The following is a 26,352-nucleotide window of genomic DNA, read 5'->3' as shown; positions in this document are numbered from 1 at the left end:
TTTGGACTACCCATACTTTCCTTCCCAGATAATGGACATTGTGGAGATCTCCCGGGGAGGGTGGGAGGATGACCTTATCTGGGACTTTTTGCATGTTCCCAAACCCCTGCGGGTACCAGAGTGAAGCTGGGGCCCATTTTGTAGACATTCAACAGGAATGGAAGTTGGGACATGCCATCTACAAGGATCGTGTGCTCATTGTTGAAGTATGGCCACCACTTAAAGTGTTACATGGACTGCGGGATGGAAGCAGTGTGTTCCCTTACCCCTGACCGCCGGGCACCCGCGATCACTCCACAAAGACAGAACGGGTCTGTCAATGTAAACAGACAGATCTCCATTCTGTGAGGGGAGAGAGGCCATATCCGTTCATACTAAGTATGCACAACGATTGGTCTCCTCCCCTAGGCAGTCCCATCCCCCCACAGTTAGAAACACTCCCTGGGACACACATTTAATCCCTTGATCGCCCCCTAGTGTTAACCCATTACCTGCCATTGACGTTCATACAGTAATCAGTGGCTATTTTTAGTTCTGATCGCTGTATGAATGTCAATGGTCCCAAAAAAGTGTCAAAAGTGTCCGATCTGTCTGTCGTAATCCCGATTAAAAATTGCAGATCACCACCATTGCTAGTAATAAAAATGCCATAAATCTATCCCTTATTTTGTAGACGCTATAACTTTTGCACAAAACAATCAATTTACGCCTATTGCAATATTTTTTTTTTAACCAAAAATATTTAGAATACATATCTGCCTAAACTGAGGAAAAAACTTTTTTTTTTTTTAAAGATTTGGGGGATATTTATAGCAAAAAGTAAAAAATAATGTATTTGTATTTTTTTGTTTATAGCGCAAAAAATACAAAATCCCAGAGGTGATCAAATATCACCAAAAGAAAACTCTGTGGAAAAAAAAGAACGCCAATATTGTTTTTGTACAATGTCGCACGCCCGCACAATTGTCAGTTAAAGCGACGCAGTGCCATATCTCTAAAAATGGCCTGGTCATTAAGGGGCCAAATTGGTTAAATACCTAGTCAGCCCAGCTGGGGGGGAGTTCGGGTGTAAGGACTGGAGATGGAGTATTAGGCGGTCGGGGCCTTGGAGGGAGCCCCCTAGTCTGGAGGGTTGACCTTGGGCCGTGGTTCAGAGCTGAGAAGGAACCTCACACAACCCAAGGGGTTGTCCTGAACAGGAGAGGACAGTGGGGAATACTGCCAGGCAAGTCTCCAGGAGGGAACCATCAGGTGTCGGTGAGTGATAGGCACAGTTGGGAGAGCTGAGAGAGACATGCCAAAGAAGACTGGGAGGCAGTCGAGAATGGATGTAGAGCCAGCGGGAGAGACTGTGATGTTACTGGCAAAGTTGGGCTGCTGCAGCTGGGAGAGCTGTCAGGGTGCGCAAATAGCTGACTGGGATCAGTAAGCACTGAAGACTTTTCTTATGTTTGTTGCTACACTAGAGGGGCCCACGGTCCTTGCCTGTAATAAGGAACTTTGTTGGCTGAAACCATGGGCTAGCTGAGCCTGACGAATATACTGGAGGGAATAGGAGATAGTCTGCACCAAGTGTTGTGCAGGCGGAGAATATCTGAATTGTCCCATACCATGCAAGAATCATTTTCTGGGCATCCAACGAATTCCTTATCGCCATCCAAGTTAAATTAGAACATCATGCTGGACTTTGCCAGTACTAATAAAATATGTTTGGATGGTATTTATAATAAGAGCTACACTTCACTTTTCAGACAGATCAGGGCTGTCTTTAGAGTAGAAGAGTCATCACTCTCCTATGTCTCCAACGTCAGGGCTCTACTGCTTTACACAATGTGCCAATGGTGTCCCAAAGCTTTGACCAACCTAATAATTCCCTATGTGGACCTAGGCTTTCACACAAGCATCAAGAGCATCTGCCACCTCTTTTTGGAGACATTTTCTCCACAGGTGATATTGGAGAGTTGACTTTTACCATTAACCTATGGTCAACCTATGGTCACTCCCAACCCTACCAGATGCAAGTCAAATCTTAAACATCCCTTAAATATGCTTGTGCACACATTCTGTTTTAAGTGAAATACTGCACCATAAGAATCCATATGTCTGTTCCTTTTTTTTTTTTTTTTACTGGCAGATTTAACACTTTTTGTTCCACACCCCAGAGCAACCCCTAAGATATGTCATAGCTGCAAGCCATAGCAACAGTAGGGCTGCCCCACAACTGGTCACCTCCTTATAGAGGGCAGGCAACATTGGCTGGTGGTGCAAAGAGGAAATTAGTTCCCTACTGCTATTTTTACAGTCTCAGGTGGTTTTGTGAGGAAACAGCATTATTTCAGGAATCGGTCAAACTCTGGTAAACCAAGGCACATACAAATGATTAATCTTACTTTGGGTATGCCTGGAGTTTAGCTTTAATCTTGGAATTACCTCAATAAATGTATGGAAAAAAACTGCACAGTTTCATGTCATACCACAGCTTTTCAGTGGCAAGGAGGTCAGTTCTGCCAATTATAAAGTACAAAACGTCTTTAGTTTCACCCTTTCAGTTTCTGAATTACTTTTTTTTTTTTTAGATGAATGTCTTCTTGCATGACTCAACTTCCTTTGAGCTTCAGATCACAGAAAATCACCTAATGCAGAGATATGCAATTAGCGAACCTCCAGGTGTTGCAAAACTACAACTCCCATCATGCCTTTGCCTCTGGGTGTCATGCTTGTGGCTGTCAGTCTTACTATGCCTCATGGGACTTGTAGTTCGGCAACAGCTGGAGGTCCACTAATTGCATATCCCTGACCTAATGGATTAGCTTGGAATGCTGAGGCCCTGGTACGAGATAGGAGCCAGAGTCACTGCGCTTCAATCCCATATGTACTGCATCAGACGATTACCCACAAATCCTATGACTCCCTCGGCAGCTCACATCTTCCACCTTACACAGTATATCCAGGAATAGGTTAGCGATATACTGTATATGATAAAGATAACGGCAGTTGAAAGGGCTTTGAATATGGCTAGGTAGACCACATGGGATCCCAGGAGGAGGGAACCAGTGACAACCATAACTTTAGCTGTCTCTTTTTTCTATGGCACCTTTATAGGGATGATTATTAATTGAAGTGTATTTTTAAATGAATGAATGTATAACATGAATATATGGTGGCAAGGCATCTCTGCTGCGCCAGATTATGTACCTGGTACATGATCTAGCACTTCTGGGTAAGGGGCACGCACACCACCGGCAACCCGGCTCTGCTGTGATTTTACACAGGAGATGCCGATCAGCAGGTGCCAGCCAATAGATTTCTTTCGACACCCAATTGTCACCCAATTGTCCAGAACACACACAGGGCAGAGCTCTGTCCTGTCAGTGGAGAAGTGATAGATTTACTTTCCCCGTAAAGCAGGGAATTAAATTGATTACTTCCGTTAATAAAAGCGCCAATTAACCCTTTGAATACCCTAGATGTTACCTAGCCAGTGTCATTAGTACAGGGACAGTGCAGATTTTTAGCAGTGATCACTATTATGCCACGTACACACGATCAAACTAGAGTCCGCCGCACAAACCGCCCTTGTGTGGACTCCGGCGGATTTTTTTCCCCAAAAAGTCCAGCGGACTTAGAAAGTAGTTTTGACTCAAAAATTGTCCGCCGGACTGCGAGTCCGGTGGACAATCCGGCCGTGTGTGTGCTAGTCCACTGGACTTTTGAAATGAACGGACTTTCCCGCACACGGAGGTGTGCGTTAATTTTGAACGCGGCTCCAGGTAGCCGGGACTAGCGAAGATTCGGTGGCGAGATTGACAAGTCGCTGGCCCCGTCACCTGGTATGGACTTAAAGGGGAAGGCGTAGAGGTCCCCCCAAGGTCCATATCAGACCGGTCAGGAAAGGGGGTGTGGACAAGCGAGCAGCCCCCCTCCTGAGCTGTACCAGGCCGCGTGCCCTCAACATGGTGAGGTGCTTTGGGGAAAGGGGGCCGTGCGGCCCCCTCACCCCAAAGAACCTTGTCCCCATGTTGATGAGGACAAGGGCCTCTTCCTGACAACCCTGGCCATTGGTTGTCGTGGTCTGCGGGCAGGGGGCTTATCGGAATTCGGGAGCCCCCTTTAATAAGGGGGCACCCCAGATACCGGCCCCCACCCTATGTGAATGAGTATGGGGTACAATGTACCCCTACCCATTCACCTGGTGAAAAAAAAATGTAAAAAAAAAAAAAAACAACACAAGGGTTTAAAATAATTTATTGCACAACTCTGGGGGTCTTCTTCCATCTTGGGGGGGGTCTTCTCGCCGAACTCCTCTGCTATCTTCTGCTAGCTCTTTTACTAGTGGAGGAGGCCAGGTTTCTTCTTTGTCGCCGCCCGGGGGTCTTCTTCCGACTTCGGGGGTCTTGTCCCCCTCTTCGGTTCTTCTTGCCGGGCCATAATGACAGGGACGTGTTGCGTGGCGACTTATATAGGGACAATGGGCGGGGTCACCGGGTGATGTCCCCGCCCATTATGATCTCAAAGTCCCAGCATCAACATGAGGACAAGGTGCTTTGGGGGGGCACGGCCCCCCTTTTCCCCAAAGCACCCCCCCATGTTGAGGGCATGGGGCCTGGTATGGCTCAGGAGGGGGGGGGGGGCGCTCGCTCGTGCCCACCCCCTTTCCTGATTGGCCGGGCTGCGTGCTCGGATAAGGGTCTGATATGGACCTTGGGGGGGGACCCCCACGCAGTTTTTTCGGCATAGGGCTTCCCCTTTAAGTCCATACCAGGTGACGGGGCCAGCAATGTGTCAATCTCGCCGCCGAAGGCGGCGACATTGACTTCCTTCGCTAGTCTCGGCTACCTGGAGGCGTGTTCAAAATTAACGGACTTTCCTCCGTATGTGGGCAAGTCCATTAATTTCAAAAGTACGGCGGACTCCCGCCATAGTCCGGCGGAAAAGTCCGGTTGTGTGTGGGCAGGTCCGATCGTTCAGAAAGTCCGGCGGACTTTCCGGCGGTTTGTCCGCCAGACTAAGTCCGTCGGATAGTATGATCGTGTGTACGCGGCATTAGTGTCACTGTTTCCCAAAAGGTGTCAGAATGTCCACCACAATATTGCAGTCCCGCTATAAGTCGCTGGTCACCGTCATTACTAGTAAAAAAAAAAAATACATAAAAATAAAATAAAAATAATAATATTATTAGGTGATCAAATACCACCAAGAAGCTCTATTTGTGGGGACATCAAGTTTTATTTAGGCACAGCGTTGCTCGCCCAGGGAATTGTCAGGTAAAGTAACGCAGTGCTGTATCACAAAAAAAAAGCCTTGGCTCCTGCCAGTCTTATGGACACAAAAAGCAGGGCTTGGGAGCATACACAAATGCCCCCATAGCAAGCTTGCTATGGGGGGACTTGGCAGGGGGCTGGAGCCCAGAGAGCCGATGGGAGACCCAAGGAGGAGGATCGGGGGTTACTTTGTGCAAAAAACAATACACAGAGCAGCATGTATGACAGGTTTGTTATTTTAGAAAAATATAAACAAGGCTTTAGTATTACTTTAAAGACAGTTAACCTTTACCATAAAATTGCAGGTAAGGGGAGTTTGTAGATAAAAAAAAAAAACTGTGCAGCTTTGACCAAAGGTGAATAATATCATTGCTATAGATGTAGGCCATACCATCACAGGAGTGAGCTCCAGTGTTACTTGCATCCCTATAGGCAGTCCTATACATGTCAATTGAGACACTGGCTGTTCCCAATTTGACAGCAGTGTGTGTGCGTAGTCTACAGTCTATTTTCTCCACTACAGGTGGCACTCACCCGTAGTTGCATAGCAGTGGGAGAGGTAGTCAAGGGCAACATGGTTGGATTGGATGCTGCCACCCCATGTGACTCTAGCAGCCATCTTGGGTCAGGGCCCTGGTTCCCAGGCTTGGCACACCTTTTACATGTGGGTAATGTAAGTACATGTCACCAGTCTGAAAGGGACAGTGTTTAGCAGCAGGGAGGGTTCCAAACAAGTAGGAAAGGATAGGGATGTTATCCTTCTAGATAACTCCCCCTTTGGGCCCGGACAGGACAGGCCAGGCCGCATTCCACCCCTTAAGGTAAACACTGTCGGCACATCTGTGAACTGCTCTGCTACACATGCCGATTTTGCTGTGCGTATTCCCGGTCGAGTGCCTTTCCACCAGGTTTGATGTGAATTATCGGATTCTGCATTAATACAAGTTCTGTTATCTGCAACTGGTTTCTGTTTACTGCTACCGCACCATTATGCACCTCCCCACATGTGTTTCCTGTTTTAAAATTAATCTGTAATTATGTTTTTGTACAAAGCATGGCAAAGTTATCTGCAGATTAGAAAAAAAAAAGAAAAAAAAGAAGCCTTTTATTTTTAGCACATTTTGTCATGCAACAATAAAAAAGTAATAAAACAAATTAAAGGATTTTTGTACTTGCCATAAAATTGGTTTCTTGAGGTTCATTAAGGAACTCAGCATCAATAATTATTCTGATATGACTGGGTTACTGTTACTGCCACCTTCAGAAGAATATGGACACTGGCAAATTAAAAAGCAATGGCCAGCCTGGTATACCCTTCTCTCTCCTAGCAGTACTTAGGAATAGATTAAAAAAAAAAAAAAAAATGGGTTTGATGTATGTATCTTAATGAACTTCAAGAAAATTATTTTACAGTAATTAAAAATATCCTCTTTTCTTTAACGTTGATTAAAATGACATGTGATTTGTAATTATTTTTATATGAATAGGAAGTTCAAAAAACATGGGTGGGCAATCTGCAGCTCAAAAGAGCTGCTTGAAGGTTCTTATGGCTGAAGCTGAAATTAGATGAGGCCCAAACATTCACCTGATAAAACCTAAACATATGAACAAAAAAGACTAGGTAGCAGCCTAGCAAATCTGGGAAACCGTTGCCTAATACATTAAAGCCCAAGAAATGCTCACAGACCTAGAAGTGTGTGCCTTGACAGGGAAAGATGGAAACGTGTCCTTAAAGTGGTTCTAAAGGCTCAAGGTGTTTTACCTTAGTGCATTAACCACTTCAGACCACTTTTTGCAAATCGGCACTGCGTCGCTTTAACTGACATTTGCGCGGTCATGCGACGTGGCTCCCCAACAAAATTGACGTCCTTTTTTTCCCACAAATAGAGCTTTCTTTTGGTGGTATTTGATCACCCCTGCGGTTTTTATTTTTTGCGCTATAAACAAAAATAGAGCGACAATTTTGAAAAAAACGTATTATTTTTTACTTTTTGTTATAATAAATATCCCCCAAAAATATATAAAAAAAAAAAAATTTTCCCTCAGTTTAGGCCAATACGTATTCTTCTACATATTTTTGGTAAAAAAAAAAAAAATTGCAATAAGCGATTGGTTTGCACAAAAGTTATAGCTTTTACAAAATAGGGGATAGTTTTATGGCATTTTTATAAAAAAAAATTTTTTACTAGTAATGGCGGCGATTAGCGATTTTTATTGTGACTGCGACATTATGGCGGACACATTGGACATTTTTGGGACCATTGTCATTTATACAGCAATCACTGCTATACAAATGCAGTGAATCCTGTGTAAATGAAACTGGCAGTGAAGGGTTTAACCAGTGGGTGGCAGTGTAGGGGTTACGTGTTCCTAGGGGTGTGTTACTAACTGTGGGGGGCTGGGCTTTCATTTAGTGAACACTGATCTCTGCTCCAATCACATGGAGCAGAGATCAGCGTTATTTGTTGCTAGGCAGAATGGGGAGATGCTGATTACAACGGCATCTCTTCGTTCAGCCGCCCCGTGAGACGATCGCGGGTATGCCCGCGGCGATCGAGTCCGCGGGACCCGCGACCGGACTCATGGGGATCCCAACCAGCATGCGAGCACGCCGCTGGCGGCGCACTTGCGATGGCAGGGTGGCATTAAAGATTGGATGTACCTGTACGCCAATATGCCTGCCCGTGCCATTCTGCCGACGTACATCAGCGCGCGCTGGTCGGAAACTGGTTAAAAAGTAAAAAAACTTGCTGGGCACAGCTCCCCCTCGAGCCCCCCTAATACTTTCCTGAGCCCAAACTCGATCCAGCAATGTGCAGGAGAGCAGCAACTCTCCTGGGTGTCTCTCTCTCCTCAATGGCTCACACAGCAGTGGGGGCTATTGGCTCCTGCTATCAATCACAGTCAGTGAGCCAATGAGGAGAGAACAGGGGCGGGACCAAGCCACACTCTGTGAATGGACACAAAGCACGGCTCGGGAGTGATTGAGTGCCCACATAGCAAGAGGCTTGCTATTGGGGACACTCAGCAGGTGAGAAGCCAGGAGCTCCATTGGAGGACCCAAAAAAAATGAGGGCTACTCGAGAGCAGGTAAGTATAAAATGTTTGTTATACAAGAAGAAAATGATTGCCTTTAGAATCACTTTAAGAGCATAAACTTGAATATTTATTCTGAGACACCAAGAAATGGTGAAACAGGAAGCTTTCCTTTCTAGTGACCAAAAAGATGTAAACCAATCTTAGGAAAGGAGGAGCCTCTAGGCCTTATTACCACCTTATCCTTGTGTAAACCAAAGAGAATTCTTTACAGGATAAAGAAACTAGATCAGACACACATCTTGCAATAATGTAATAGATGGTGTAATATTACCTTTACCATAGGTGTGTACAGCCTATTGCATTAGAATGCGCACCTCTAAACTCAAACAAATTTGCATATGTGTTTACTGACAGTGTCAGCAGAGCAATGGACGGTGTCAGTAGGGAAGAGATTGGTCTCAATAGGACAGTGGACAGTGTCAGTAGTCTTTATTTTATTTGTTTTAGGAGCCTGTAGGGGTTTTTGTTGAAATATTAGGGGTCCAAATGGGGAATCTGCACCACACGAGATGATTGGGGTGTGCCCAGGCACACCTGAGCACACACCTATGACCTATACAGACTGTCTGCAGAATTAGACACTAGTCATTTGCCCTTTTTTTTTTTTCTCCTCCTTTTTTTTTTGCACTGTTTCGCATTCATACTTCTATTTCAGTTCCTAAGTATTAGGCTGCTTTCACACTGGGGCGGGAGCAGCGTCGGCGGTAAAGCGACGCTATTTTTAGCGGCGCTTTACCGTCGTTTTAGCGGCGGTGTGCGGGCGCTAGCGGGGTGGTTTTAACCCCCGCTAGCGGCCGAAAAGGGGTTAAACCCGCCCGCAAAGCGCCGCTATTTTTAGCGCTGTAACGCCTGAATACCGCCCCAGTGTGAAAGCAGCCTTAATGGCAAAAAAACAACTACTAAATGATACATAGGGTGAAGAAAAGAAAACAGCACGATATATGTATAATTATAATACATTTGCTGGTTAGGAAAAAAAACAAGAAAAAAAAAAAAACAAGTTAATAACAGACACACAAAATGATTTTAATGGGCATACAGATAGTTTAGGACAAACAGTCCAGACTGGAACTTCCAGGTTAAAATTAAGAAACATTGTAAATGAAATCCAATAAAACAGCACCACCTACTGGAAATTTCCAGCCATTACAACAAATACATTTTGGTACAGACAAAATAAGTTGTTTAAAAGCAAATTGTTAACCCCTAATTTGGTGGTGGTTTACATGCAGCAACCCATCTGTTCAGGAACTACAAGTCCCAGCATGCCATGAGACCAGTTTAAGCACTTCCCATTATTTAGCAGAAAATATATTTAAATACTTTGACCATGCTCCTACCTTTACAATGCACCACTGTTCTGCCAGAGCCCCTAGAAATGCCTATGCAATGTTCTAACACGCATCAAAATCAAAACATGTTGGTTAAGCACCTAGTTATATCCTAGCTTGCCACATAACAGCACTGAGGCGATTCATACATCTAAATCTTGTATTTTTCTCAATTATACAATGGCAGATTGAGGCAGCCCAGGTATTAGTCTTCTGGTACCTGCTGTGCAGCATGTCTGTTTCTTTGCCTGGTATGAAGCAAAGTAGTTTCACTTCAATTTGCTAAAAAGTCACATAGGTTCATGTGACTTGTATTTGCCTATTCTTCTCCTCCTGACATTTCAACATCATTTTATGTCCAGATTTAGGCCTCATGCACACTGCTGCTGGTAAACAGAGGTTTAGGAGCAGTTGGGCATTTTTTTCAACTGCTCCTGAACTCTCCTCTATGTTATCTTATCAGTACAGGTACACAGGGTGTTTATAGTCATTTCTAGGCAGTTGAGTTTAGAGGTTTTTTTTGGACATCAAAAAAAAAAAATGAGTTTAGACGCTGAATTTAGAGGCATTTCAAGCGTCAAACACTTCTAAGCCCTCAGGTACACTGTTGCTGGTAAACGGACGTTCAGAGGCAGTTGGATGCTTTTTTCAGCTGCCCCTGAACTTATCCAATGTTATCTTATATGTACACAGGTTCAATTAATGTAATTTTTAGACAGTTGAGTTTAGAGGCCTTTTTTGGAAAGCAAAAAAATGAGTTCAGACACTGAGTTTAGGAGGAATTTCAAGCACCAAAAGCTTCTAAACGCGGTAACTCCCGTTTAGCTGCGTTTCGTTTACAGGTGTTTTTCATTTTTGGCTATTTTGAAAAAAAAACAATATTTTTTTTTCCCCCAAACGCTTTTAAACACAAATGAGGTTTTAAACATGGGTAACTATCTGTCAAGTTAAATCGTTCAGGAGAGGTTGTAAAAACGTCTCGTGTACATTAAGCCTAAAGCCCCATACACACGATCAGACTTTGTACAATCTTTTCCGTGGACTTTTGTACAAAGGGCGTTGGCCGTAAGTTTGCATTGCATCTGACTTTTTAGGCGACAAACGCGAACGTAGTGACGTTTCAATGTACTGAATGTACACTTCAAAAGGGGACATTCAATTACTCCAGCGTCACCTTTGGTCAACTTCTGTGTTGTGTTGATCTTTTGCATTGGTTCTGAGCATGTGTGTTTGTACTTCGTACAAAAGTCTGATGATTTTGTGTACACACGATCGGACTTTGCTCCATCGGACATATGTTGTCAAAAAGTTTGTCTGTTCGCACAACCAACAAAAGTCATATGAAAACCGAAAACGTTTGTCCGATGAAGCGTACACACGGGCGGATGTTGCCCCAAAACAGCTAATTTGCATGTTTGTTGTCAAAAAGTTTGACCGTGTGCCTTTAGATTTTTATAGCTCCTGTACGCTTCTCCTTTAGTAAACTTTGCCTTTTTAAATATAATGAAAAGGCCAGATATGACTTTTTTTTTGGGGTGGTGGGGCGAATCGTGCATTACGTGTATTGCCACAATGCATGCTAACACATCGTACAGCAATGTACGGTACCATTTGTTATGACTTGCCCCCTTAAAGTGGAATTAAACTCCCCTATCATTTTCAGCCAAGGAAGCGGCCATCTTTGCCTCTGTTTAATCTTCAACTGCTATGGTGCTGCACATGTGATTTGTTATGACACCAGCCATTAGATGGTTTGATAGTTTGGCTGAGAGCACAGCCAATGTGCAGTTAGCATTCCCAGCATGCCTTTTTTTTTTTTTTTAAACGGTTTAAATCGATGGGTTTACTTCCACTTTAATGCACTGTAGTGATGTGCAGTGCAGCATTTGTTTTCTCTCTTTCATTGTGTAGTGTTGGCAGCTCATTCATGACAAATGCTCTGACGCACTGCAGCGGATCGCTTTTAGTGTGAATGGCCTCCTATAATAGGCAAGGGGGCTAGGCTGTTTTTTTTTTACTTGCACTTTAAGTGTGTTTATTGAATTTGATTGGACAAGGAAAACCATAAGGACTCAATAACAAAGAGGTTTGGGTGCCACGCTCAAGCCCGCTAGAGATCTGGAAAACATGCAAAAAAATAAAAATAAAATCTCACCTTGGAACCTCCTTTCTCTAGCACGTTTTACATGAAAATGGGCTTATTATAGAGCCCAACTAATCTGCCTGGATGAATGGGTTGTTCTGTACAAGACATTCAAGTTTTTTTTTTTTTTTTTTTTTTTTTTACGCATTTGAAAATGAATTTGATCATCAATGTATTGCTTAACCACTTCGCACTCAGGCCAATTCATACATTTCTCTCCTACATGTAAAATTCCTAATTTTATGGCTAGAAAATTACATAGAACCCCCAAACATTATATATGTTTTTTTAGCAAAGACCCTAGAGAATACAATGGCGCTTGTTGCAACTTTTTATCTCGCACGGTATTTGCGCAGCAATTTTTCGAACACTTTTTTTCAGAAAAAAAACTGTTTCATGCTTATAAAAAAAAAAAAAAACAGTAAAGTTAGCCCAATTGTTTTGCATAATGTGAAAGAGGAGGATATGCCGAGTAAATAGATACCCAACATGTCACGCTTCAAAATTGCACGCGCTTGTGGAATGGCGCCAAACTTTGGTATTTAAAAATCCCCATAGGCGACGCTTTAAATTTTTTTACTGGTTACATATTTTGGGTTACAGAGGAGGTCTAGGGCTAGAATTATTGCTCTCGCTCTAACGTTCGCGGCGATACCTCACATGTGTGGTTTGAACACCGTTTTCATATGTGGGCGGGACTTACGTAAGCGTTCGCTTCTGTGTGCGAGCTCACGGGGACAGGGGCGCTTTAATTTTTTTTTTTTTTATTGTTAATTTTATTTTTATTTTTTTAGTTTTACACTTAAAAAAAATAAAAATAAAAAAATTGATGACTTTTATTCCTATTACAAGGAATGTAAACAATATGGCACGATCAGACCTATTTACAGTGAAATAAGACCCCATATCTCACCTCTAGGCTGGGAAGAATAAAAAAAAAAAAACGATCCTGGCTTCCTAGCCAGATCGGCGCCGTTAATTTGAATACCGAGGCCAGACGTGACGTCATAACATCGCGCCCGGCCTCGGAACGATCATAGGGAATCCGGGGACACCGATTTTTCGATCTTCTGGGAACCAGTGCTCCTCCATGTCCAGCTGGGGACTGTTCCTGACATCTTTACATCCAGAGCGGGTCTATGGGTGAGATGACGTCAGGAGTCCACCGCACAAGACTGTTGGACCACAGGGGGGCAGGAGCTGAAGGGACTGGTCTTGTGCTGGCAGGATTAGAGTATTAGGTGAGTATATCTCGGCTCTCTGAACCCCTAGACAAAAAGGAGGAGGTAACCAATGCAGTGCGGTACAGTGTCATTGCATGGTAAAAAATAAAAATAAAATAAAATGCCCAGAGTTGAGCTTTAAACCCAGACAATGCTCGATTTCAGTCCCATGTCCTTCTGACATTTGGCAATTACATCTATCTGCATTATCCCCTCTTTCTTATGGTAACACTGGATATGAAAACATCTCTGCAGCACAGTTTAAATGGTACTTCTTTGGAACTTTGTAAGAACAAACATTTTCCCTTTATATTTATTAAACTAGGTGATGCTCTGCATAATACAGCTTATCCTTGCTTTTACTATATGACACAGATAGTACATTATAAAACATATTCCAACCCTAAACCAAACGAACAGTAGATTTCCTCTAATTCCAGGAGGTGGGCATTAAAAGAGTTGTAGAGTCTCATGGCTTTTCACCTTAATGCATTAAGGTGAAAACCTTCATTGCTACAGCTGCCCCCCAGAGACCCCCTTTTTCTTGCCTGAACCTGAGCCCAGCAGCTGTCTCCAGTCCTCAATGGATAGATTGATAGCAGCAGGAGCCATTGGCTCCCACTGCCATCAATTAAATGTGTTGGCTGATTTTTTTTTTTAGCTTATAAACTTTATTTTCACATGGCGATTTGGCCAGTACGTCTGTTATTTTTAACAAATCAAGCTGTACTGCAGATGTAGCGATTAGGATGATTGAGGCAAGCCATTTAAAACCATCAGGGGTGCTTACAATGGTCTGGTTTTATCCACTTATGCAAGCGATTTATCCCTAGGGAAAACAAAAGTAGTAATTGGAGTCTGGCTTCAGTTAGGACTTGTTACATAGTAGGTGAGGTTGAAAAAAGACACAAGTCCATCATGTCCAACCTGTGTGTGATTTTATGTCAGTATTACATTGTATATCCCTGTATGTTGTGGTCGTTCAGGTACCTATCTAATAGTTTTTTGAAACGATCGAATGTCTTCAGCTTCCCGCTGAAACCACTGATTGTGGAAGAGAATTCCACAACCTTACCACTGACAGTAAAGAAGCCTCTATGCAGTTTAAGGTTAAACTGCTTATTATCTAATTTTAGCGAATGTCTGCAAGTCTTTTTAAATCCCCTTTCACTGAAAAGTTTACTCCTTATGCTGGGGACACCAGTATGGTATTTGTACATTGATATCGTATCCCCTCTCAAGCATCTCTTCTCCAGAGAGAATAATGCTTGTAGTCTTTCCCCATAGAAGAGATCCTCCAATCCCTTAATTGGCTTAGTTGCCCTTCTCTGCAGTTCCAGCACATCTCCCCCTGAGGACTGACTGGTGCCCAGAACTGGACGGCATACTCCAGGTGCAGCCGGACCAGAGTCTTGTAGAGTGGGAGAATTATAATTTTATCTCTGGAGTTAATCCCCTTTTTAATGCACGCTAACATCTGTTGGCTTTGCTTGCAGCAGATTGGAAGCCAAGCAATTGCTGAGCCAGTCATCTACTAGGACCCCCAGGTCCTTTTCCATACTAGATTCCCCCAGAAGTTCTCTCCCTAGCGAGTAAATTGCATTCACATTTTTGGCACCTAAATGCATTACTTCACATTATTCAACATTTAAACCTAATTTACCATGTAGTTGCCCACCCTATTAATTTGTTTAGGTCTTCTTGTAAGCTTTCCACATCCTGCATAGACGTATTGAACTGCTTAACTTTATATCATCCACAAATACTGAGATTGAGCCGTTTATCCCATCCTCCAGATCATTTATGAATAAATTAAAAAGGATTGGTCCCAGGACAGAAACCTGGGGGACCCCACTTTCCACACAGGACCATTCCGAGTTCTCCCCATTTATCACCCCCCCCCCCTTTGGACTCGCCCCTGTAGCCAATTTTCAATCCAGGTACTCAACCTATGGTCCATACTGACAGTCCTCAGTTTGTACAGTAAACGTTTGTGGGGAAATGCCTTTGCAAAATCCACACCACATCTACAGGCCTTCCTTTATCTAGTTGGCAGCTAACTTCTTCATTGAAGGTTAATAGACTGGTCTAGCAAGAACAGATTCTTCATGAATCCGTGCTGATTACTGCTAATGATACCATTTTCATTACTAAAACCTTGCGTATACAGTCCCTTACCACCCCCTCCAATAGCTTGCAGACTATTGATGTTAGGCCAACTGGTCTGTGGTTCCCCGGAATAAATCTTGGCCCCTTTGTAAATATTGGTGCTACGTTGGCTTTTCTTCAATCAGCTGGTACCATTCCAGTCAGTAAACTGTCCACAAAAATCAGGAACAATGGTCTGGCTATCACCCGAGTTCCTTAACTACTTCCCACCCGGCCAATGTACATATACGGCCGGGTGGGAGCTCTCTCCTTCTGACTGGACATTCAGAAACGTCCTTCAGAAGGAGGGGGAGCCCGCACAGCCTGTCACCCGGACATGGCGCATCTCGGATCGGCAGGAGGGCTCTGTGATTGGCCCTCCTGATCACATGATGGCCATATCCAATCACAGCCATCACGTGATGTAAACAAACAGCCGGTTGCTAGGCAATCGGCTCTCCTCTCCTCACACGGAAGTCGTCGCTGAGGAGAGGAGAGCGGATTGCTGCAGCCGGCTGGTGATCAGTGAGTATGAGTTTTTTACAGCTTTTACCTACTGATCACCAGTCTAGTGTAAAACACACACATGTCCCCCACATATGTCCCACTGATTATCACACACACGTCCGTGATCACCTGCACACATATGTCCGTGATCACACAAACCAATTATTATACACTTAATGGAAAAAAAATTACCAAAACATGTAGCATAATACATTTTGGCTTATATTTCGATTTTATTGGATTTCTTTTAAAAGAGAAAGAAGAAAATAGTTTTTTTCCAAATTTTCGCTTATATCGCAAAAAAGAAAAAAACAGAGTCGTGAATAAATACCACCAAAATAAAGCTCTATTTGTGCAAACAAAACAATAAAAATTAAATTTGGGTACAGCGTAGCATGACCGTGCAATTGTCATTGAAAGCGAGAGCGCTGAAAGTTGAAAATTGGTCTGGGAAGGAAGGGGGCGAAAGTGCCCTGTATTGTAGTGCTTAAGGACCCCTCGGGTGCAAGCCATCTGGTCCCGGTGACTTATACATGTTAAGTTTTTCAAGTCTATTTCTAATTCTGTCCTCTGTTAGCCATGAGGGTGTTTCCTGTGACTTGCTATGAAAATTAACATTACCGTCTTGGTTACTGTATCCCCCCCCCCCCCCCATTTCCCTTGTGAAGACTGAGGAGAAGAATATATTTAAAACCTATACCATCTCTCTGTCTTTTGTAACCAAATAACCAAATTCCTTTCATCATCCTTTATGGGACCAATATGATCTGGCCTCCATTTCTTACCATTTATATACTTAAAGAATGTCTTGGGATTTTTTTTTTACTCTCCTCCACTATGTGCCTTTCGTATTCTATTTTAGACGCCCGGATTGCACCCTTACATTTCATATTGTATTATTTGTAAAGTTGGAATGAAATTGATTTATATGCATTTTTACGTTAGAGTTGAGCCACCCAGGATTTTTAATAACTCTTTTACATTTATTGCCCCTTGGAATGCACTGGCCGATATCCTTTTTTTAGTATGCTCTTAAAGCACTTCCATTTCTCCTCTGTTCTTATGATTTTATCCCATTTAATATCTTCTAGCAAAGAGCGTAGGGAAGTTGGCTCTTTTGGAATTCAGTGTCTCTGTATTACCCTCATGCTTCTTATTTATGTTATTTATACTGAAACTAATTGACCAGTGGTCGCTGTTTCCTAAGTAGCCCCTTATTTCTACATCCGTAATCATATCTGTATTGTTAGTAATTAGTAGGTCTAGTAACACATTGTTTCTGGTCGGTGCATTCGCCATCTGACCTATGAAACCATCCTGCAAGATATTTAGGCAATGACAAGACGAATGTGCGCCTTCTGCCCAGTCTATATCTGGAGAGTTAAAATCCCCCCATTATAAATGGCACTTCCCATCCTTGCCGCCATTCCAATCTGATAGGAGGTCCGTCTCCTCCTCTGATAAGGGGGCCTATAGCATACACCCAGTATTTCTTTCCCCTTACTTTCTTCCCTTTGAAGCGCCACCCATAAAGGGCTCCACCTCCTTCCTTGCTCCATTGGTGATGTCATCCCTCACAATCACTTGCACATCATTCTTGCTGTACAGGCATAACCCCCCCCCCCCTTTTTTTACCCTCCCTATCTCTGTGATTATAGGGAATACCCCTGGATGGTTGCCAACCAATCATGAGAGCTGTTAAACCAAGTCTGAGATTCACACAAAACCAAAAGCCTCCTTGTACATCAGCAGCTCCAGTTCACCCATCTTGTCAGCCAGACTTCTAGCGTTAGTGTAAGTATCGTAGTTTTGTCCGGTCGCATACGATCATCTTGTTTGTTATGAGGCTGCAATTTGGATTTGTCAAGTTACTTACCTTAGTCTACATCTGGAACCTCCGCACCGTCACCTAGTTTAAAAGCCCCTCTAACTTTTTTCCCATCTTCTCTCCCAGCAGAGCTACACCCTCCCCATTTAGGTGCAGTCTGTCCCTACTAAAAAGCCAGTAATCGGATGAAAAGTCAGCCCAGATCTCCAGGAACCCAAACCCCTCCTTTCTACACCAGCTCCTCAGCCACTTGTTGAGTTCCCTAATCTCCCGCTGCCTCTCTGGTGTGGCTTGAGGTACCAGTAGTATTTCTGAGAATACTACCTTGTAGGTCACTTTCCTCAATTTAGCTCACAAGTCCCTAAACTCATATTCCAGGACACTCCATATTCCTCTGACTTGTCATTGGTTCCAACATGTACCATGACAGCTGGGTCCTCCCCAGCCCCTCCTACTAATCTATGCAACAGATCAGTGATGTGGCGAACCAGAGCACCCGGTAAACAACATATAGTTCAGTGCTTAAGGTCTTTATGACAGATAGCCCTCTCTGTCCTAACAATTGAGTCCCCTACCACCAGAATCTGTCTTTCCTTTCCCTTGGCTTTACCCTCGCCCTCATTGGAGGAGTTTTTCCCCTGACAGGTAGACGCATTATTCTGCTCCAGCAATGCTGGTCCCTGACTGGTGTCCCCAATATCACGCAACATGGCGTACTGGAATGTTCTAGCCCAGGATCGGCCTTCCTGACTCTTTTCCCTCTACCCTTCCTGAGTGTTACCCATCTACTCTGTTCTGGTGCCTGCACCTTTTTCTCTCCACCCGCCTCTGTGCTGGCCCCCGTCGGCACCTGCCAGGTACAATCCCAACTCTCAATATGGAGAGACATCTCAGTGTTGCTAGTTGCTTCCCTAGATTCAGGACCTAGGCTTACAGGGAAACCATCTGCTTACATTTTGCACAGCAGTAGTCCCCCCTCATTCGGATGATCAAGGAACGCATACATGCTGCAAGATGTGCACAGAATCCCATCTCCGCACCCACCGGGCATCGTACCCACTTATTTAATGGGGACAGGGAATTATACTCTGTCCAATAAACGGACAACTAGCTTGCTGACACCAACCAGATACTGACAGCACACGGGTACTCACAATACACAGGCACCTACAGTACAGAGTCAGTCTTTACTATTAGTTGTGTCGCTCTGCTTAGCCGCACCTGTAATCTGACACTTGCAGGGCTGGTCAGTCAGTATCTTTTAGTCTCGCCACTTCCCTGGTCGGTCTGTCACACTCCTTCTCTGGTCTGCGGTTACACTTACCCGCCGCCTCTCCCGGTCAACCCTCAACCTCCTCGTCCTACTGGTTTCATGGCCACCTCTTATGTCTGCATGGCAGTACTGTCCCCAGTCACTCCCACTCCACCGCAATGGTCCCGATTCCCTGCACCTGCCGTCGCTCTTGATCCCCAGTTCGCCCACCGCTTCTCTTGGTCGGTGGGAGGGAGGGGCTGGAGGGTCCGGTCCACAGGTTCCCCACTCCCTCTCACACCATGCTGTCTCAGCACCTGCACTTCCACGCCAAAAACTCTGCAACAGCACCACCTTGCGGTTCAGCTGATGGAGTTACCTCCAAAAATATTACGATTATGTCTAGTGCAATCGACTCATGCATTTATAAAACATATATTCCAGTCTCCAACTTTAATGAAAACAAAATATCTGACAAACGATTAAACATTTAATACATTCTTAAAGACTTTACATGCCATAACTTATTTTTACATCAGCTTCAAACCATATATTTAGTCTCATTTTTTTAATCAAATGGTAAACTCTACAGGTTACTATTAATAGCAAAAAAAATATATAAATTTTTTATTTACAGCTGCAAACCATTGCACTTGACAAAATATGGGTAGTGATTTTTTTTAAACACATTTTGTCTTGGAAACATTATCTTCCACAGCCAAACGTTTTGTTCCAATTTTCATATAATTCCAGATCTTTTGTAGAAACGCTGGGCTTCACAACTTGGAAAGCATTTTGGAAATCAGTATAAGAAATGGGTCTGACTTGTTCAGCAGTAATGGTGGCAATGTCCATTGCTTGAATGCTGCGAATAGGACCAAGCGCAGCTTCACGACACAGCTGAGTCATATCTGCACCAGAAAAGCCATCTGCCTGTATGACTATTGATTCCACTTCTTGTTCTGTGAGGTTGCAATGCTCCCGAGACATTAGGCTAACAACGATTTGTTTTCTGGCTGATGCCTCCGGAAGTGGTATGTAGAGCCTCTTAACAAGTCGTCTTCTGGCAGCTTCATCTATTTCTTGGGGCCTATTAGTTGCACCAACTACAAGGATACGGTCTTCTGAGGAAGTTGTGGCACCATCTAGCTGCACCAAGAACTCTGTCTTAATCCTCCGTGAAGATTCATGCTCACTTTCACCACGCTGAGATAAAAGAGAGTCTATTTCATCTATAAAGATCACAGCTGGCTGGTGACACCGTGCCACAGTAAAAAGTGCACGGACCATCTTTTCGCCTTCACCCACCCATTTGGAAGTCAGGGACGATGCACTAATGCTAAAAAATGTGGCTCCGGACTGACAAGCTATACACTTGCCTATCAGAGTTTTTCCTGTTCCAGGAGGCCCAAACAGTAGAATGCCTTTTGGAGGTCCTCGAAGACCAGTGAATATATCTGGTCTTAGCATTGGCCAAACTACAATTTCTTTTATAGTCGTTTTGGCAAAATCCAAACCTGCAATGTCATCCCAATTTAGTGGAGGCCCATGGTCCATAATCTCACTCATGATTAGTTCAATCATCTTTGGCTCAATGTTTTTTAAACGTTCATCAGACGGTACACTGGTCTCATTGCCCCCAGCGCCATAAGATTTTTTCTGTGCCATCGAGTTATCATCACCTTCATCTTGCCTAGCAATTGGAGGCACAAACTTTCCATGTAGTCCACGGGAACGGACAGCACCTAGTGACTTCTTACCAGTGCCATATATTCCAGGTCCTGCAGGCCGCTGAGCCTGGCTGTTATACTTTTTCTGCTGTTCAACCCACAACTGTTCTTTTGCTGTTTTAAATCCCCTTTCATCCGATGCATGTGCACTTACTGGCTGTTTCAGACCTGGACTACTTTCTGTCTCCACATTTTCGTACCCAGATGAAAGAACTTTTTTCCTCTTTGCTGAATTTGCAGAAGTACATGAAAAAAAGGTACTTTGTCCAGCAGAGCCATCCGATTTTGTAGAATCTCTTGCATCACTGTTCCCAAATTGGGGTTTAGTCAAAAGAGTTTTAGTGCTGTGTACAGCAGTTTGTACAAGACTAGTGGATGGACACTCACTGGCATTCACTAGTGTGGCAGCTTTTGCATTCTGAACAAAGTGTGAGCTTACTTGTGGAATCTTATAATTCAGCAAGGGATGTTTAGCTTCTTTTGGCTCTAAATTGCTGAGGACGTGATTTGTAACCGCTGAATTACCAGAGGTGCTGACCTTCTTAAAAACCATCTCTGATGAAATCAGCAGAGACTCCTGATATGCCTTTGCTGTATTAAACATATCCTGCACACTTTTTAATTTTAAAACATTGCTGGGAGTCAGTGAAGACTGCCACTTGTTACTGTCATTCCGAGGACATTTAGCCAAAGCCATTACACTATCTGCATAGTTATTTAGGCCAGTCCCCTCCTTATCGGAGTCAATGATGGCGGCATACCTTTCAGCATACTTCTTGAACAGGTGGATAGCTGATTCTTCAGAGATCTCAGAGTTTGCCCATGCATACTGAATCTGTGAAATATGTGCTCGATACACATCTGCCTTTTGTCCTGGGGAGCAGGTGCCAGAGTTCAGAGTAAATAAATTATTTTGCCATTCACTCAGGTGAACAGAGTTGGAGTCAGGCCTCTGCATAGTATTATCTGCAGAATGAAAAAAAAAAAAAAAAGTCATTTGGAAATGGAATATTGGGTCTTTTATGAAACTTACAAATATAGTGCATTAAACGAGATTGTCAAAATGTATTAATACATAGAAAAACCGTGGCCAAGAGATTGTAATCTTTAAGGCCCCTTTCACATTAGCGGCTGTTCTGCTGCTGTTAAAAGCATGTATTGTTATTCTGAAATTCAGAGAATCCTGGCACAGCGTTCACTTGCGAAACTGTTGCTAAATGCTGTGTGTGAATGGGGCCATAGGAAAGCATTCCGTAAGTTTAGCTGCAGTAAACAACTTGATCTATCCAAAGCTAAAAGCTGAATCCTATCTGCCCGTGTGAAAGGGGCCTAAAACTAGAGGTCGACCGATATATCGGCCGATATTTGCCGTTTTTTAAATAATCGGCATCGGCCGATTGTGCTGATAAAAAGCCTATTTTAGAACTGCAGCGGGACTTTGAAATGACTTCTGTATAGAAGTCAGTGTAAGTTGCCTGAGTCATCATAGAAACCCTTTCCTCCTCTCTGGGCAGGCTGCCAAGAAAAGAACAAAATGATACAATGTTTACACTTCAATGAATGAAATCATCTCTGTGTGTAGAAGTTCAGTTTAACCATTTAAAGACTAAATCTTTTCTGACACTTGTTGCTTACAAGTAAAAATCCTGTATTTTCTGCCAGAAAATCACTTAGACCCCCAAAAATTATATATATTTTTTTAGCAGAGATCCTAGGGAATAAAATAGCGGTTGTTGCAATATTTTATGTCACACGGCATTTGCACAGAGGTCTTTCAAATGCATTTTTTGGGAAAAATGCACACTATTTAAAAAATTAAAATAAAATAAAAACAGTAAAGTTAGCCCATTTTTTTTTTCGTCCAAAAGTTTTGACTACCTGTTTTTATTTAATATATATGTTTTGTTTTTTTTATCTAAATCATACATAAAGTAAACTGATTGGAGGTTTGTTTTGTTTAATGTTTAAATGTAAGAAATTTTCTGTATCACTTATGAAGGCTGCTTTCACACTGGAGCGGGCAGGCGTTGATGGTAAAACGCAAGTTTTAGCGGCTCTTTACCATCATTTTAGCGGTGCCATTTGGCTGCTAGTGGGGCACATATAACCCAGCTAGCAGCCAAGGAAGAGGTTAAATGCGCCCATGAAGCACTGCTGCCAAATCGCATTGCATGCGCTTCGGCAGTGGTGCCCATTCATATCAATGGGCAGGAGTGGTGGAGGAGCGGTATACACCACTCCAAACGTGCTGCTTGCAGGACTTTTTTTTTTTAAGATCCTGCCAGCGCATCGCCTCAGTGTGAAAGCACTCTGTCTTTCACACAGACTGCAGGGGAGCCATTTTGCAGGCACTTTACAGGCGCTATTTTTAGCCCAAAAGCGCCTGAAAAACGCCCCAGTGGGAAAGGTGTGTTAGATCAAGGGGGATTAAAAAAAAAAAAAAAAAAAAACAACAAAAAAGGAAAAAAATATATAAATAAATAAAATAAAATCGGCCTAACATATCGGCCCAAAAAAATCGGCATCATATATCGGCCGCCATGATTTCTAAATATCGGCATCGGCCAGAGAAAAACCCATATCGGTCGACCTCTACCTAAAACTATTTCCCTGCTAAAACAAAGGGGAAGAACAGACAAGCTTAAGAGATCTAAATCAGCCACAGAAGATATCATGGCGTGAATTGTAATCTTCCAGTAAGTAATATGAAGAATACTGGTCATGTCAAGGAATAAAGTTTACTTTCAAAAGAGTGTAAGGATTAAAAGAGCAGATGCAGCTCTGCAAGAGAACCAATACATGTCAGCAACACTGTATGCCGATGTATATTTCTTGAAAAGCTAGTTTCTCTGTCCACACCTCTGTGCTCCAATATGCATTACTTGAATAACCCCTTACTATGCCAGCATCACAGAAACATAGATAATGGTGCTAAGTCAATCATTTATTAAAGCAGAGTTCCAGTCTTGTAAAAAAAAAAAATAATAATAAGATGAAATTAAAGTCAGCAGCTACAAAAACTGTAGCTGCTGACTTTTCATATAAGGACACTTACCTGTTAAGGGCTCCCGCAATGTCGGCATACCTAGCCGATTCATCCACTGGCTTCGGGTGCAGGTCCCGGCATGTCAGGTAAGGAAAACCGGCTGTGCGCATGCATGGACCTGTCGCTTTCTGGGACAAATAGAAAGCAGCAGGGGGAAAGGAGGAGGGGCCAGACAGGAAGCAGATCACGAAGCGCTCCCTGCTTCCCCCCCCCCAAAAAGTGCCAAATGTGGGTGAAAAACTTCTGGCACTGACCAGAGGATCTGGTCTGGCACTGACCAGTGGATCAAGGAAATGCTTTCCTTGATCCTCTGTAACAGGGGATCATGGTAATCTGGTAAGAAGAAGATTGAGCACATCATTTGACAGCGGTTGGAGATGCCATCCCACACATTGATGGACTATATTATCATTTGAACACTGGTGGACTTTTTATTGATTTAGAATTTTTGCAATTATTGATTGCTTATAGGTTTAGCGCATTTTTTTTCTTTTGATTTATTACTACAGTGAGGATACAGATGGGCACAGTGAGGCTGCATTGTGGGCACAGTCGAGGCTGCATTGTTGGTGAGTGTGCCATTATTTTTTAAAGTATTATTTTATTATGGTATTATATTAATTATCTTTAAAGTATTTTTTTATAGTATTTTATTATGAATGGGGGGGGGGGGGGGGAGGGGGGGTTGCCGTCACGGAGCATGACCTCCCTGAAATTAGTTTTTAAAGGTTGGGATGTCTGAGATGGGCATTGTGGGCACAGCGAGGCTGCATTGTTGGTGAGTTGGTGTTGGTGAGTGTGACACAAGATCTTTTAAAGTATTTTATTATGGCAGTATAATATTAAATCTTTAAAGTATTATTTTATTGTAGTATTTTATTATGATTGGGGGGGGGGGTGTTGGCATGGAGTGGAGCGTGAACTCCCTGAATTGAACAGGATGGGATGTCTGGAATTGAACAGTGAATAGAGACGTATGTCAATAGCTATTGCAAAAATACTCCACTAGGACCATCAAGTTAGCCTGCAGAGATTTGGCATATTGACTTCATATGTCCCCTGCCCTGGGAAAATGGAATGAGGTATTATTGTACTGAAATAAACATCTATTCAGGCCATTTGTTTATCACTGCAAACACATAGATTAAGCCCCAAATTGCTCAATGCTCCAACAGTTCCAGAATCAAATTTTTTGCTAATGGCTGTCCCAGACAGGTCCAAAGTAATAACAGCTTTGTATGTATGCAAACTCAAATACTGAACTCAAGCTTTAGAGAAGCTGTTTCAATAAGAATCAACAATAATTTGACATAGTCGCCCAATGCCATAGTACTGCGCCTACATCTAGGGAGAGAGAGAATGTTTATTTTGTTTGTGCTGTGCAAAAGCCCTTCAATGTGCACCTTAAGCCGGCTATAAATGATTAGTTTCTCTTTTCGTTTAACCCGAAAAAAAAAAAAAATATATAAAAAAGTTTCCTCCATCCACTCTGCATGCGCTTCAGGCTGTAATCAGGTTGCTGGTAATTCTACTGGCTACAATTCAGGCACTTGTATTGGCTGCGATGAGGGCATGTAAAACCTTCTTAGAGATCCAGTCTAGCATAGCCAAAGCAGAAACTACTGAAGCTGACAGCCCACGGTCTTATTATAGAATGTGGGTCTCAATAGCCATACCGTTAAATTTAGAATGTTGTAAGGAAGGATGGAATACCGGACCTTGCGAAAAGGTCTGGTCACAGTGGTAGGGACAAAGGGTCCCCTACCATCTTTATGATCATGGCAAACCAAGATCTCCCGGGCCACAAGAATCACATCCTTTCCTCCTTGCTTTCTCCCACAAAGAAGATGTGGAAGCAGAACAGGAGGGAAAGCATAGATCAGTGAAAAGCATTTTGCATGCCATCGGATCCCTTGCCACAAAGTTGTCGACCTTGATGTTGAACCCGGATGCCAACAGACCCATGTCTGGAACTCCCCTTGGAAAATTGACAGAATGGTTCCTTCTCCCTGGCACCATTCTCCCAGAAACAAGAGTACTCAAGTAGTCCGCCTGCCAATTCTCCATTCCTGGAATGAAATTGCTGATGCTGACGGTACTTGGTATTCCCCGGCATTCTCCCATCCAGGTACTAACCAGGCCCGACCCCACTTAGCCTCAGAGATCAGACGAGATCGGGCACTCTCTCAGGGTGATGTGGCCGCAAGCTGGATCCTGACAGGATAATAGTCTGAGCGTCCAGGCCTCTAGGGCCAGGTGTACTGCCAGAATCTCTAGAATATTGATGGGCAAGGTCATCTCTGATCTGGACCATTTCCCTTGGACAGACGCTTCTCCCAGGACTGCTCCCCAGCCCAAAGGGCTGGCATCTGTTACCACTTTCCAGGTAACTGGTAGAAAGGATCTTCCTTTTAGAAGATTTTTGGATTTTGACCATCAATTGAAGCTCTGACGCACTTTGGCGGATAAACGTAACGTGCAGTCCAGAGTTTGGATCTTCTTGTTCCAAGTTGACAGGATACTGTTTTTCAGCAGTCTTGAATGGAACTGCGCATAAGGAACGGCCTTGAAGAAGCCACCATATTTCCATATTTCCTAATAGACACATGCAAAGATAAATAGAAAGATTCTCCTTTGTTCCGAGCCACCAAATCAGTTCCTTTAAGGAACCGATTCTTTCCTGGGGTAAAAAAAAAAAGGCACGCCGCTTGCGGCTTACGGATCCCCATTTCTGCTTCCTCCCAGGGATCCCACAGGATTGAGCGCTCACACGGGAAAGAGGCT

General features: G+C 43.4%; 1 protein-coding gene across 8 annotated transcripts in view; it reads right to left on the bottom strand.

Annotated features, from left to right (window-relative positions):
- Nucleotides 1-19,230: 19,230 nt before the first annotated feature.
- The window catches only part of FIGNL1 (fidgetin like 1), a 49,900-nt gene continuing 42,778 nt past the window's right edge, over nucleotides 19,231-26,352 (bottom strand). For all 8 annotated transcript variants that reach the window (XM_077491766.1, XM_077491769.1, XM_077491764.1 and 5 more), the window contains one exon: nucleotides 19,231-21,488. In XM_077491766.1, the coding sequence (XP_077347892.1) occupies nucleotides 19,498-21,488 (1,991 nt within the window). In that variant the 3' untranslated portion in view covers nucleotides 19,231-19,497. The remainder of the gene's footprint in view (nucleotides 21,489-26,352) is intronic.

This window comes from Lithobates pipiens, unplaced genomic scaffold (assembly GCF_037356315.1).
Source record: "Lithobates pipiens isolate NorthernLeopardFrog02 unplaced genomic scaffold, aLitPip1_a1.2 Scaffold_19, whole genome shotgun sequence".
NCBI lineage: Eukaryota > Metazoa > Chordata > Amphibia > Anura > Ranidae > Lithobates > Lithobates pipiens.
The sequence above is the reverse complement of the archived record's forward strand: the minus strand, read 5'-3'. Positions and strand labels throughout refer to the sequence as shown.